Below are 14190 nucleotides of genomic sequence, written 5' to 3'. Positions count from 1 at the left end.
ACTCAAGCAGGTCAATCTTCTGTGCTTTATGGAGCAACACCAGGCATTCTGACCACTAGATAAGCTGATCTTGTTCATTTGGCACTTTGATGAAGCAGGCACACCATCAACTTTTCTTTCCTCTATGACATTCTAGGGAGCTATAAAACTCTCAACATTGGCATTAGGACCCAATTTGAAATTAACATTTTGCACTGGAAGGAATTGAAAGGTTTTCAGTTGTGTCGTGTCCAAGATTATAACTTTATTCATTCTGGGCCTGTAGCTTTCATATTCTTTAGCTTAAATCCTTGCTCAGAGGATTCTCAAGATGGTGGCCATCTTGAGACAGATGTTGGAGAGCTTAAATTCGACCCAGTTCTATGGTTAGCGTGGCTTTTTTTTTAAATTGTGAACACTTTAGGCTCAAGGCTGTGTGAGTGCTGCAAGTAATGGTAACAGAATTTCCATCTTTGTTCACAGTTACAAAAGAAGTGGATAAGCAATGTGGAATGTTAGGTTAGCCAATTGGGTGAACAGTGGATTCCTTAAGCTTATTTTACATAAACCAGCTCTCTTTCTAACATGTACTTCTGAGGTACCATTAAATCTAATGATTCCATCCTAATGCTCTGCAAATAGAGAAACTGTGCAATCCATCTCTTTGGTGTGAAATTCAGAAACCTGGATACGTCAAGCTAAATGGTTCTAGATCATTTACTTAAACATAACCCTTGCAACTCCCCTTAAAAACTATCATTTCAGTATAAAATTAATTTTAACAAAAATCCTGTGGTGGAAAGTTGCAAAGTACTTTTGATTAAAAAGGTTAAAGTGATACAGATTTTTTTCTGCAACTCATTCAGTTTATTTTGGTCGGTAACCAGCTTGCAGTAGCTTCCGTTGGGCATCATAAACCTCGGGAAAAACTTCTTGCTCCACTTGAAAACCTCTCTTTGGGTAATCTCGAATTCGTTCCAAAACAGCTGGAGAAAAATATATAATAAACTTAAAGTTGAACTAAAATCCTATTCAATGTACATATAAAATAGGCGCAACATTAAGGTGAAGCCTATGCTGTCTCTCCTGTGGATGTAAACAATTCCCCATGTTGCTATTCAAAGAGGAACAGGAAGTTTTCCCAATATTCTACCAACATTCCTCCCTCTACTGATATGATCAAACCTGGTAAACTAGTCATCTATTTCTTTTGTTGTTATTAGGACCATTTGTACCCACATTAGCTGCCATATTTAGCCACATGCTAAAAGGTAACTAATTGGATGCTAAGTGCTTTGGGATATCCTGATAGCTGCCATAAAGATTCTTTCCTTAAATTGTCATTTACCCAGAACTTAACAATTCCCATCTAAATTCAACCAAATACCTTTTTCTCACTCACTCATCAATTTTGCCCAATCTGTTATATTCTCTTTCTTAGGTTGACTAAGTCAAGCCTTCCTGAATTTTACTCCTTTGCCTACTTTTAAAATTGTCAGCCATGTGTCTTTATCCTCCAAAATTTAACATTGTTGTATCTGCCTAGCACTCCCTCTTACTCCGTGTGATACCAAGGGAGCGCTGCATTGCTGGGGTCCTGTCCTTTAGGTAAGAAACTAAACTGGGACCAAAATTGTCCATTCTAGTGAATTGGTTAAATGTCAAAGATCACGTGCCTCTGTTCAATGAAGAAATGGAAGGTCTCAATATCTGGCCAGTAACATTCCTCCAGCAACATAACCAAATATAGATTAACTAATTATTAACCTCATTGCATTTGCAAAAACCTTGATTATGCAAAATGGCTGTCATAGTTACCCACCTAACAACAGTCACTGCAAAATATAATTAGTTCTATGTGAAGCAGTTGGGGTATTTTTGAGAAATGTGATAAGAAGTTACGTAAGTTCAAGTTCAGTTCTTTCTAAACACTATCTAATTAGTCTCCCTTCACATTCCCAACAATGGTATTAGCAATCTACTGATTACCCAGTTGGATGATGGATGAAATGTAGAAAATTAATGAGGTATGCTTCAATGAAGTGTCAGGTACTGTCTTGCTTTCCGTTTTCTTGTGATTTAGAGCTTACCTAAATCAGCCACAGGACGCAAATTACTTCCAGCAGACAGCTGACTACCTGAGCACCATGACACATGACCTTCTCATTGGCAGTCACACAATTAATTGCTTTGAATTACCAGCCAACTGCCAAATGGATTTCAATGAACAAAATTTTCTTGCCACCAGCACTCAACAATTGGTATCCTGTTGTTGAACCCTCTCTGAAAATTTGCCCATTCCCTACTCCCATTAATTTTTTCCAGTCTACTAGTACAACTATTGTGACAAGCTCTGGCTGTTGTGAAATAAAAATGGAACTTGATAGCACGTTAAACTCAATTACAATTAGAATTACAATGGTAATTACAATTTAGTTCCTATCTGTGATAGGCCCTGAAGTCTTTTTCACAAATGAAATAATCTTTGTAATCCACAGATTCAGATGCAACATCTATTTATTTTATGGGCATCAATATTTAAAGATACAAATAGTTACATTTCCCCATGTAGAAAGAGTTCAGCATCCTCACCTCCCATAAGCCAAGTGCTCATATACTGACTGCACATGTTTTCACATGTAAAATATCAACATAAGGAATTATAAATGTAGCATTAATGTTCATAGAATAACAGTTGACACTTAGTTAATTTAACTTGAAATCTCATTCTGGAACAGTAGAATTCTTCAGGTTTCCCAACCTACCTAACATATACCCAATTAAGTTGTCCATATTGCCCACATGGCTGTTTGGGTATTCATCAAGTTCCATTGTCGGAGAAGTGACGACAGCTTGAACGTTTTCTTTGTCTTCTGGCCACTGTCGAAGGTAGGTAGCATAAACTCGACGCTCCATAAAAGGCTGTTGAACTAGAATAATCCTCTTCACTGGAAAAAAATAGAAAATTCAGAAAACATTTCTGGGCAACAATTTGCTTTTATATAGCCCCTTAAAAGTGCACCATAATATTTTATTGAAGTGAGTGTGGACAGAAACACTGAAGGGAGAGAAGGTAATGAAGAGCCCCAGAGACACAGTCAAAAATGTTGGTTCTCGGGAGACTTTGAAAAGAAGGCAGAGTTAGCAAGTTGGAACGGTTTAGAAAGAATGTTCCAGGACATGGCACCAGGATGGTTCTGTGCCCAAGGATGGAGCACAGAGAAGATGTGAAGGAAGCTCAAATCAGAAGAGTGGATGACATACATTACAACATTTGATTTCAGGAGATTGTAGAAGTAAAGAAGATCAAGGTCTTGGAGGCCCTTATAGACCAAACAAAATTGCAATGTCTAAACCTGGGCCAACTGGCCATTTTGCCAATGGAAAAATGTAGACTGTTTTTGAAATATGTGGATGTACCTGCACTAGTTGGACTGCAGCAGTTCAAGGAGGCAGCGGCTCACCACTATCTTCTCAAGAGCCTTTAGGGATGGGCAATAAATGCTGACCTAGCCAGCGATGCCCACATCCCATAAAAGAAGGAAAAAAAGATTAATAGGACAGAAGAATTGACACATCATGGCCATGATCCATTATCCTGAGTACATGGGCATTCAATACCTTTCACACAGTGATGTGTCAAGCTGGATGATCCATGATGTCCACTTTACAGTGTACTGTTAATATATGTTACTGGCTAAGTAAGTAATCCAAGAACAAAAACATATATCAGTGGTTTGCCTGCTATTGAGCGCTGTCAGTCAATCAAAATTCTTAATAGTGACTGTCCTGTCTCCCACATTTCATTGTTTCTTCCATTTCATTGTCTTCCATTTTGGAACTTTTACAAACCTCCTCTTCTGACTTTCATTGCTTTAATTGACTAACTTCTAATTTGCTGTCACTGATTAATTGAGATGATCCTTGTGCATCTTTCAGGAGTTTTTTTCCAATCTTCTTCGAGCATTTTAAACAGCTTGTTGTCAATCTATTGAAGCCAGTGTTTTTGAAGTAGTGTTTTTGTGGCAACAATCAACAATACTGACTCTTAATTTTACCGCTGCTTAGCCTATTTTTGTTTTGGTTGTTCTTAAAAAGATAAAGAATAAGAGTCTGCCCCCAAAGTGATAATCCAGTTTTGGATGACGATGAATATGTTGTGTATGTTCAGTAATTTTTATCTGTTGTTTTTGATCTCTAACCATTAGAAGCCAACAGGCGGAATTTTCCGTCCCCTCCGGCTGACAGGATCTCCCTGTCCCGCCGAAGTGAATGTATGTTTGAATGGCTCGCCGCATCTTGCACCGCAACGGGGCCAGAAAATTCCACCCAATACATTTTAGCAGTGTTAGCACAAAAGCAGCCTTGAAATACAGTCCACTGTCCTACATTTTTGATGCAATTGATGCAAACTCTACATTAAGATGTTACCATAGAACCATAGAAAAATTACAGCACAGAAGGAGGCCATTCGGCCCATCTTGTCCATGCCAGCCCGAGAACACCCAAGTGCCTAATCCCACCTTCCTGCATCCTGCCCATAGCCATGCAGCTTACAGGACTTTAGGTGCAGATCCAGGTACTTTTTAAAAGAGTTTAAAGTTTCTGCCTCTACCACCAACTTGGGCAGCAAATTCCAGATGCCCTCTACTCTCTTTGTAAAAAAGTTCTTCCTCATGTCCCCCCTAAACCTTCTGCCACTTATCTTGAATCTATGTCCCCTGGTTCTAGAATTCTCCATCAAGGGAAACTATTTTATCCTATCCACTCTATCTGTTCCCCTCATAATTTTATACACCTCAATCAAGTCACCTCTCAGCCTTCTTTGTTCTAAGAAAAATAACCCCAACCTATTCAATGCCTCCTCATAGCTACACTTTTCGAATCCTGGCAACATTCTTGTAAACCTCCTCGGCACTCTCTCCAGAGCTATTTTGTCCTTCCTGTAATGTGGTGCCCAGAACTGCACACAATACTCCAGTTGTGGCCTCACCATTGTTTTATACAATTCCAACATTATATCCTTACTTTTATGTTCTATACCGCTGCCAATGAAGGAGAGCATTCCATATGCCTTCTTTACAATCTTGTCTACTTGAACTGCTGCCTTCAGGGACCTGTGTACTTGTATGCCAAGACCTCTCACTTCATCTACCCCTCTTAGTATATTCCCATTTATTGTGTAATCCCTGTAACTGTTTGACCTCCCTAAATGTATGACCTCACACTTCTCTGTGTTAAAATCCATTTGACACTTTACCTCCCAGTCCACCAACCCATCTATACTGTTTTTGAGATTATGGCAATCCCCTACATTATCCACCACTGGGCCAATCATTGCTTCAAAGGGGTTTTGTTTGAGTTTTTCTCCTCATGGAAAGCGGATCACGTGGGAATTTCACTGAACTCAGGTGTTTATCATTCCTTCACCATCCCTCTTTTCAGAATGTTGTGTTTCACCATAAGTTAAAGGGGATATTTTAAAACATAACTACCTTGTAAAGTTCGGATTGCATGACATTATCTCCAAACTGATTCTACATCTTGATCTTCTGATCCAAGATCATTTCTCATGACTGTACTGTGAAGGGTTCTCAAAATTCCCACATTTTTCATATCAAGGATATGACTTTTGGACTTTTATGGCAGAGGACCCAACTGCTGAGTTAAGTGTAAAACCCTGCAGACAGGAGGCTAGGCCCATAAACTGGGCATGCCCGGGCTTGTTGAGTCCAGTGTGGATTATTGCCTGAAACCAGACAACGAGAGGAGACAGAATACGCATTCTTCCCTTTAAAACAATCAACCCAGAGAAAGACTTCACCATACACAAAACTAAAGCCCATCAAAATCTTGCATAAATAATCGCTACTAACTACTAAGGCAGGAAGGCAGCAATCAATGCAATTATGCGAACCTATCAATACTCCACATATACAATGGCTTTCAGTTCAAGACTAGTTATGGGGACAGGAAGACAATGATAAACATCATGCAAGCCCATTAAAAACAACGAGACAACAATCACCTGAAGAAGCCCACCAAAATCAGACAAAGAACTAACCTTAATTTGCGCTCAGGTAAGAAATTCGAGAAACAGTATAACTGGGCCACCAATTATGAAGGGAAGGAGGGTGAGCAGTTTTGGAGCAGTTGAAGCAGGGAAAGGTAGCTAAGCCAAGCGGAGGGAGGAGGAGATCTGGAGGTTTGCAGGCCCACAGGCAACATCATGGCGAAGGGCACGGGGTGGCAGGCTCAACCGAAGACAAGGCTGCAACCGCAGTCCTCCACGAAGATTGACCACCCACAACCACGCCCTCCACCCAACTGAAGAACCTTCGCAGATTCCACAGACCAGGACCATGTGGGGACTGCAGGCCCCAGAGGACACAAAGAGCATATCCCAAAACTGCAACTGGCTTACCTGGCTGGATTTCGAACTGTCAAGGAACCCTTGTTGTTGAGCATGACCCCTGACCTCTCCTAGTTCAATTTAGTTTTGGGGGTGGGACAAGGGTAAAGGGATTAGTAGCGTGATTTTCCCATGTGTTTTCCATTCTTAACTAAGTGTACTTTGTAGGTCTGTATAATCGCAGTGTAATTCTAATGTTATAAATTCATTTGTGACTTCAATAAACCCAGTTTTTTTTCCCAAAACCAGTTGTCTGCTACACTTTGTCACAACCCCCAAATAATTCCAAGGTCTAGAACCCAGGGAGTGGGAGCGATTCGGACTGCTCAGAAGTCAGAGATGAAACTGACACACAATACCACCCCCCTACAACTGATCTCATCCTTTATTAACAGAGCTACCCCATCTCATTTTCCCTTCTTCATATCCTTTTCTGAAATGTCAAATACCCTTAATATTCAGTTCACAGTCTTGGTTACTTGCAATCATGACTTTGTAATGGCTATCATACATACATTTATTTCTATTTGGGCTATCAATTCATCCATCATTTTATGAAAGCTGTGTGCATTCAGATGAAGAGCCTTTAATTCTATCCTTTTAACATTTTCCCCTTCTCTGACCTTATTTGCTGGTGCACTGTTATGTATGTATGCTCTGTCTTTTCCTGATGCACTCTGGTTATCATTACCTATATTGCTATGCTGCACTATTACCTTCTCTGTCCCTTTAACTAATTAAATTTCCTCTCATTTGAATCATTTCCCCGACTATTCAGTTTAAAGCCTTCTCTATAGCCCTAGTTACTCAATTTGCCAGGACACTAGTCCCAGCATGATTTAAGTGAGTCCAAAGGAACACCTGCCTGTTTCTCCAGTACTGCTGCCTGTGTCACATGAATTGAAACCCATTTTTCCCACGCCAATCTTCAAGCCACATATTCATAATTTTACTTACTCTGTGCCAATTTGCTCGTGGCTCAGGTAGTAATCCAGAGATTGCCACCTTTGTGGTTCTGTTTTTTAAATTTAGTCCCTAGTTGCTCATATTCTCTTGGCAGAAGCTTTCATCCTACCTATGTTGTTGGTACCCACACAGATCACAGCAACATGATCCTTTTCCTCCTCCTAGCTCCTCTCCAGCCCTGAGGTTAAACAACACAGCCTCCTTCAGGACTTGCATTCTGGGCTGCAGTGAAGAGTATCTATTCTACCAACTATATTGTCCCCTCGTACTTTTACATTCCTTATTACTCCCTCAACCTGAATTGCCACCCCACTCCCCACCCCTCCTGTACCAAGGTGTTGTGGTCAGTTTACTCATTCACCCTCTAGTCCCTGCTCTCATCCACACCGGCTGCAAGAATGTCAAACCTGTTGGCCAAGTGCAAGTGCTGTGGACCATGCCTGTTGAGCACAAGGCACAAATGACCAACCTGTGACACTGCAACTTTTTCTCAGAGAAGTGTTCATGCCATCATTGCCACTCCTTATCCACCTACAACGACAAATCTTGAAGAAGTGAAAGATGAAAATTATGAAGAACTAGAATCTTTGGTGCAGTACTAAGATCAGATGAATGCATCATCCTTGGTGATTTCAATGCCAGTGTTGGCACATACCGTCAGATCTGGAAGGAGAAACAGAGCTGGTAACAGCAACAGCCTCCTCTGCTGAATACGTGTGCAGAGCATGACCTCCTCATTGCTGACACGGTATTCTACCTGCCAAACTGAAACAAAATATCCTGGATGCAACCCCCACCAACCCCGCCCCACTTTAAACACTGGCATTAATTCACAAAATTATCATGTAAAAATCACAATGATGTTCTCCTGGTTTATATGTAATTACCTCCAGGTGCAAATGATCTGATTGCAGAGATGGTGGTGAGTAACTCCCACTATGTCTGACTGATCTATGCCATACATTTAAAACCTGATTTTTTTTTTCACAATGGCCTGGATTTTACAGTCTGAAATGAAGGCTCGCTGTTCACCTTGATGACAGCTGCCCACCAACTTTTCATGGGCTTCTCAGTATGGATTTCCTCTAATCCACAATTTTTTCATGCCTGGCGTCCCCTACACAGGTCCTGTAGCAAGAAATAGAGTAGCTCTTCAACCAATCAGATTGAAGAATCCTCACTGAGACATGTAGAGTCAAAACCAGGCATAAAACAGGAAATGTCAATTAGGTTTAAATGGTATACAGAACATTAAATAACATTTAGGAAATACAGATACAATTGAGAGAGGGGTAAGAAACAACCAGAAAAGTAAAAAAAAATTAAAAAGCTTCAATGCTACTTTTTCTCTGAAGGAATGAGACTCTATGGCCTTCTGAAGGCATCTCCCACCCGTCGGGCTATTATGGTCCTGCCAAAATGAATGGAGATTTAAATGGCTCATCGCACCCACTGAGGGGGGAGAAACATAAAATCCTGGCCCATGTTTTTAAAACGAATTTATCAGGGCCAGAGAGGATATTCATCAATAATCATCACTTATATGATTAAAACTCACCCACTTCTAAATGCCCCAGTTCTAACTTTCTTAGCCTTTTTAGTACAGAACTAGTGAGCAAGTGAGGTCTGTGCCGTTGTGGTCATTTCAATGGCAAATCTACCAGCGAGGACTGCAACAGCACACCCTGTGGAGCAGCACTTTATCTCTGACAGCATTTCCATATTTATGTTGATGTCTAATTTACTCAGTAATAACAGTGAACACTCATAGTCTCACCGTTATTATTACCTCAAAATCCCGGCCATTAACTTTGTATCATGCAGTGAAGGATGCTGACTGTGTAGAACATGACACTGAAACTGTGACATCAGTCATCCTATTCTATCTGGAACCAGTTTTATGCCATCATCTGTCTGTTATTACTGGTTACAGATCCTAGTTATTAATAATCTATTAAAACACATAAATGTAAAATAGTGAAAACTGCGCAATTAAAATCTTGCATTTTCTTTACATAATTTACTCTTAAAAATGCAATTTTGTTAATTCAAAGCATTTATCTATCTCCCTCCGCAATTCTGTAAGACATGTTCACAACTGACCCTAAATAGAGATTTAACAGTCTTTAACAAGCAATTTTTTTTACACACTAATTTTGCTTAAGAAATCTCACCAGAAGGACAATACTCCATAAATACTGTGGCCTTGAGCAGTTCAGAGGCGAGGAATCCTGTGGTGAGTAACTCACCTCCTGTCTCCCCAAAGCCTGTCCACCATCCACAAGGCACAGGTTAGGAGTATAATGGAATACTCTCCACTTGCTTGGATAAATGCAGCTTACAAAATGGGGAATATTTGGGAACTTTTTTTTATTTGTTCATGGGATTTGAGTGGCGCTGGCTAGGCCAGTATTTTTTGCCCATTGCTAACTGCCCTGAGAAGGCTGTGGTGAGCTACCTTCTTGAACTGCTGGAGTCCATGTGATGTTATTACACCCACAGTGCTGTTAGGGAGGGAGTTCCAGGATCTTGACCTAGCGACATTGAAGGAATAGCAATATATTTCCAAGTGAGGATGGTGTGTGGCTTGGAGGGGAGCCTGCAGGTCGTGGTGTTCCCATCTGTCTGCTACCCTTGTCCTTCTAGATGGTACTGGTCATGGGTTTGGGAGGTGCTGTATAAGGAGGCTTGGTGAGTTCCTACAGTGCATCTTGTAGATAGTACACACTGCTACCACTGTGCGTCGGTGGTGGAGGGAATGGATGATTGTGGATGGGGTGCAAATCTAGCGGGCTGCTTTGTCCTGGATGGTATCAAATTTCTTGATTGTTGTTGGAGCTGCACTTATCCAAGCAAGTGGAGAGTATTCCATTATACTCCTAACCTGTGCCTTGTGGATGGTGGACAGGCTTTGGGGAGACAGGAGGTGAGTTACTCGCCACAGGATTCCTAGCCTCTGAACTGCTCAAGGCCACAGTATTTATATGGCTAGCCGAGTACAGTTTCTGGTCAATGGTAACCCCCAGTGGATTCAGCGATGGTAATGCCATTGAGTGTCAAGGGGCAATGGTTAGATTCTCATTTGTTGGAGATGGTCATTGCCTGGCACTTGGGTGATGCGAATGTTACCTGCCACTTGTCAGCCCAAGACTAGATATTGTCCAGGTCCTGCTGCATTTGGACACAGACTGCTTCAGTATCTGAGGAGTTGCGAATAGTGCTGAATATTGTGCAATCAACAGCGAGTGTACCCACTACTGACCTTATGGTGGAAGGAAGGTCATTCATGAAGCAGCTGAAGATGGTGGGGCCTAGGACACTACCCTGAGGAACTCCTACAGCAATGTCCTGGCAGTGAGATGACTGACCTCCAACAACCACAACCATATTCCTTTGTGCTAGGTATGACTCCAACCAGCGGAGCGTTTTCCTCCTGATTCCCACTGACCACAATTTTGCTAGGGCTCCTTGATTCCACATTCAGTCAAATGCTGCCTTGATGTCAAGGGCAATCATTCTCACCTCACCTCTGAAGTTCAGCTCTTTTGTCTATGTTTGAACCAAGTGGCCCAAACTGAGTGTCAGTGAGCATGTTATAGCTAAGCAAGTGCCGCTTGATAGCACTGTTAATAACCCCTTCCATTACTTTACTGATGATCAAGAGTAATTGGCCGGGTTGGATTAGTGAAGGATTGGCAATACTCAGGAGTATAATTGGGGCGGTAATTGGCCAGGTTAGATTTGTCCTACTTTTAGTGTACAGGACATACCTGGACAATTTTCCACATTGCTGGGTAGATGCTAGTGCTGTAGCTGTACTGGAACAACTTGGCTAGGGGCGTGGAAAGTTCTGGAGCACAAGCCTTCAGTACTATTGCTGGAATATTGTCAGGCCCCATAGCCTTTGCATTATCCAGTGCCTTCAAACATTTCTTGATATCAAGGAATGAATTGAATTGGCTGGAGACTGGCATCTGTGATGCTGGGGACCTCTGGAGGAGGCTGAGATGGATCATTCTCTTGGTACTTCTAGCTGAAGATTGTTGCAAATCCTTCAGCCTTATCTTTTGCCCCTGATGTGCTGGTTCCTCCATCATTGAGGATGAGAATATTGATAGAGCTGTCTCCTCTAGTGAGTTGTTTAATCGCCCACCACCATTCACATCTGGATGTGGCAGGACTGCAGAGCTTAAGATCTGGTCTGTTGGTTGTGAACTCACTTAGCTCTGTCCATCACTTGCTTCTTATGCTGTTTGGCACGCAAGTAGTTCTGTGTTGTAGCTCCACCAGGTTGACACAAATTTTTAGGTATGTTTGGTGCTGGTCCTGGCATGCCCTCCTGTACTCTTCATTGAACCAGGGTTGAGTCCCTGGCTTGGTGGTAATGGTAGAAGTGGGGGATATGCCGGGCCATGAGGTTACAGATTGTGGTTGAGTACAATTCTGCTGCTGAAAATGGACCACAATGCTTCATGGTTGCCTAGTCTTGAATTGCTAGATCTGTTTGAAATCTATCCCACTTAGCACTGTGTTAGTGCCACACAACATGATGGAGGGTGTCCTTAATGTGAAGACAGGACCTCGCCTCCACAAGGACTCTGCAGTGGTCACTCCTACCACTACTGTCATGGACAGATGCATGGCGGCAGATAGATTGGTAAGGATGAGGTCAAGTATGTTTTTCCCTCTTGTTGGTTCCCTCACCACCTGCCGCAGACTCTAGCAGCTATGTGCTTTAGGACTTGGCCAGCTCAATCTATAGTGGTGCTACTGAGTGGGGACACTGAAGTCTCCCACCCAGTGTACATTCTGTGCCTTTGCCACCCTCAGTTCTTCCTCCAAGTGGTGTTCAACATGGAGGAGCACTGATTCATCAGCTGAGGGAGGGCGGTACGTGGTAATCAGCAGGAAGTATCCTTGCTCTTTTTTGACCTGATGCCATGAGACTTCATGGGGTCCAGAGTCGATGCTGAGGACTCCCAGGGCAGGACATACCCAGGGATGGTGATGGTGGTGTCTGGGACATTGTCTGTAAGGTATGATTCCGTGAGTATGACTATGTCAGTCCGTTGTTTGACTAGTCTGTAAGACAGCTCTCCTACTTTTGGCACTAGCTGCCAGAAGCTTAATATCAGTCTTGCTGAACTGTTTGCTCACTTCTATTTTTTTGCAGCAACTAAAGGAAAGTATGGGCTGAACTTTCCCCCAGTAGGGCGGGAAGTTGATGGGTGGGCGCATACGGGCGCGTTTCCAATCAACGCCCCCTGTGTGGGTGGTGGGGGAGGGATAGAAATCCCAAAATCGATAGCATGCTCTTTCGCGCATGCACACAAAAGAGCAAACTCATCTCCCTGAGGCTACGTGCAGCCTCAATGTCACGTGAGTTGGGATATGTCCATAATTTTTACAAAATCTTTATTAAAATTTTTTAAAGCCTACGTGAAACCTCATCCCACCCATGGATGTGGTTTCATGTTTTTTCTAGTTCCTGCCGGGGCTCCTGGCCTGTCCGCCAACCTTAAGATTGGACGGGCAGGTCCTTTAATTGCTTAATTGATCCTGTCAATGGCCTCAATTGGCCATTGACAGGTTGGTGGACGCGCAGCTGATTTTGCTGCACCCCCGCCTTCCTGAACATTTAAATCGGATGCGGTGACATCAGGAGTTCCCCCCGACGTCACCGCGTGTCATTTTATGCATTGGCGAGTGGAGCCCGCCCCCGCTCGCTGACTCTTAAAATTCTGCCCTATGTTATAGGTCAAGAACTCGATTAGAATGAACCTATGGCCAGTGTACAGCAAATTCCCCCCCTTCACCCCTTTTACTCATTAGGGTAGCTCAGCTTTATGCAAAATCTTGTTTTAGTTGTATATTTCATCACTTCAATCCTTCTAGCTGTTGTAAAAACAGCACAAGAACATGGTAATTTTATAACTGATAGCATGTGCATACATTTAATGTTTTCAACTTATTTTAATGACCCCTCCCCATTATAATATAATAATCTTAAAGGCTCATATGATACCTTAGGGGCCATTCAGCTTCAGTTTGTAATAACTATTTTCCTTCCCATAGCCTGTGCTTTTCCGAATACAAATGGACACTAGTATGGTCTCAACATGTAAAGAAATGACCTGTTATCAATAATTGGCTGGAGGCCCTAAATTGTTGGTTGCCTGAGATTTGCAGATTTCATCATAATCATGCCAGAGTTCTCCAAAATGATGTGGCAACGTGAATTGTGCTTTTCATAATAATAAGCGGCTTAACGCAAACATAATCATTTTACTCTAATAAGAAAGACAAATCCAGTTCTCCACTCCTTAAAATTCTACAAGGAATCAAAGGAAAGCACAAGTCACCAAATCCAAATCTAAATCTTTAGCTGCTCTGTACCTTCATGACAAATTGAAAAGAGCAGCACATACTGTTATAATGTGCCTTTAAGGGATTGCAGAATGACATCAGTAGAAAGGAAGTGCGTCATGACACCCTTCCTTTCTAGTGATGTCATGCTGCAATACTTTAAAGGCACATTACAGCACATATTGGATGAGAAAGGGTGTAGGGACAGTCCTAGCATCTATTGGCCAGTTAGTTTAACATAAGTAATAAGATTTTAGAAACAATAATCAGGGGAAAAAATCAACAGGCACCTTTTTAAATTCTTTCATGGGATGTGGCAGGGGTAGAGGACATCATAGCTGACCTCCACAACGTCCAAAAGGCGCTCGAGGGACGCATCAGTAAACCAGGCGGCTGCAGCCTTCTTGCCTTTCGGGGCCATGTCTTCCTTGTAGCAGTCCTGGGCTGGAAGCGCTGGGAGGAGTGCG

At 42.2% G+C, this 14190-nt stretch overlaps 1 protein-coding gene across 1 annotated transcript in view; it reads right to left on the bottom strand.

Moving 5' to 3' along the window:
- Window positions 1-777: 777 nt before the first annotated feature.
- LOC121286702 (uncharacterized protein SCO4629-like) overlaps window positions 778-14190 on the bottom strand; it is a 28333-nt gene continuing 14920 nt past the window's right edge. The window contains exons 4-5 of the mRNA XM_041203700.1: window positions 2745-2927; window positions 778-965 (exon numbers count right to left, since the gene is read on the bottom strand). Coding sequence (XP_041059634.1) covers window positions 847-965; window positions 2745-2927 — 302 coding nt within the window. The 3' untranslated portion in view covers window positions 778-846. The remainder of the gene's footprint in view (window positions 966-2744; window positions 2928-14190) is intronic.

The sequence above is a fragment of the Carcharodon carcharias genome, chromosome 14 (assembly GCF_017639515.1).
Source record: "Carcharodon carcharias isolate sCarCar2 chromosome 14, sCarCar2.pri, whole genome shotgun sequence".
Taxonomy (NCBI): Eukaryota; Metazoa; Chordata; class Chondrichthyes; order Lamniformes; family Lamnidae; genus Carcharodon; species Carcharodon carcharias.
This window is presented reverse-complemented; position numbering and strand designations above follow the sequence as displayed.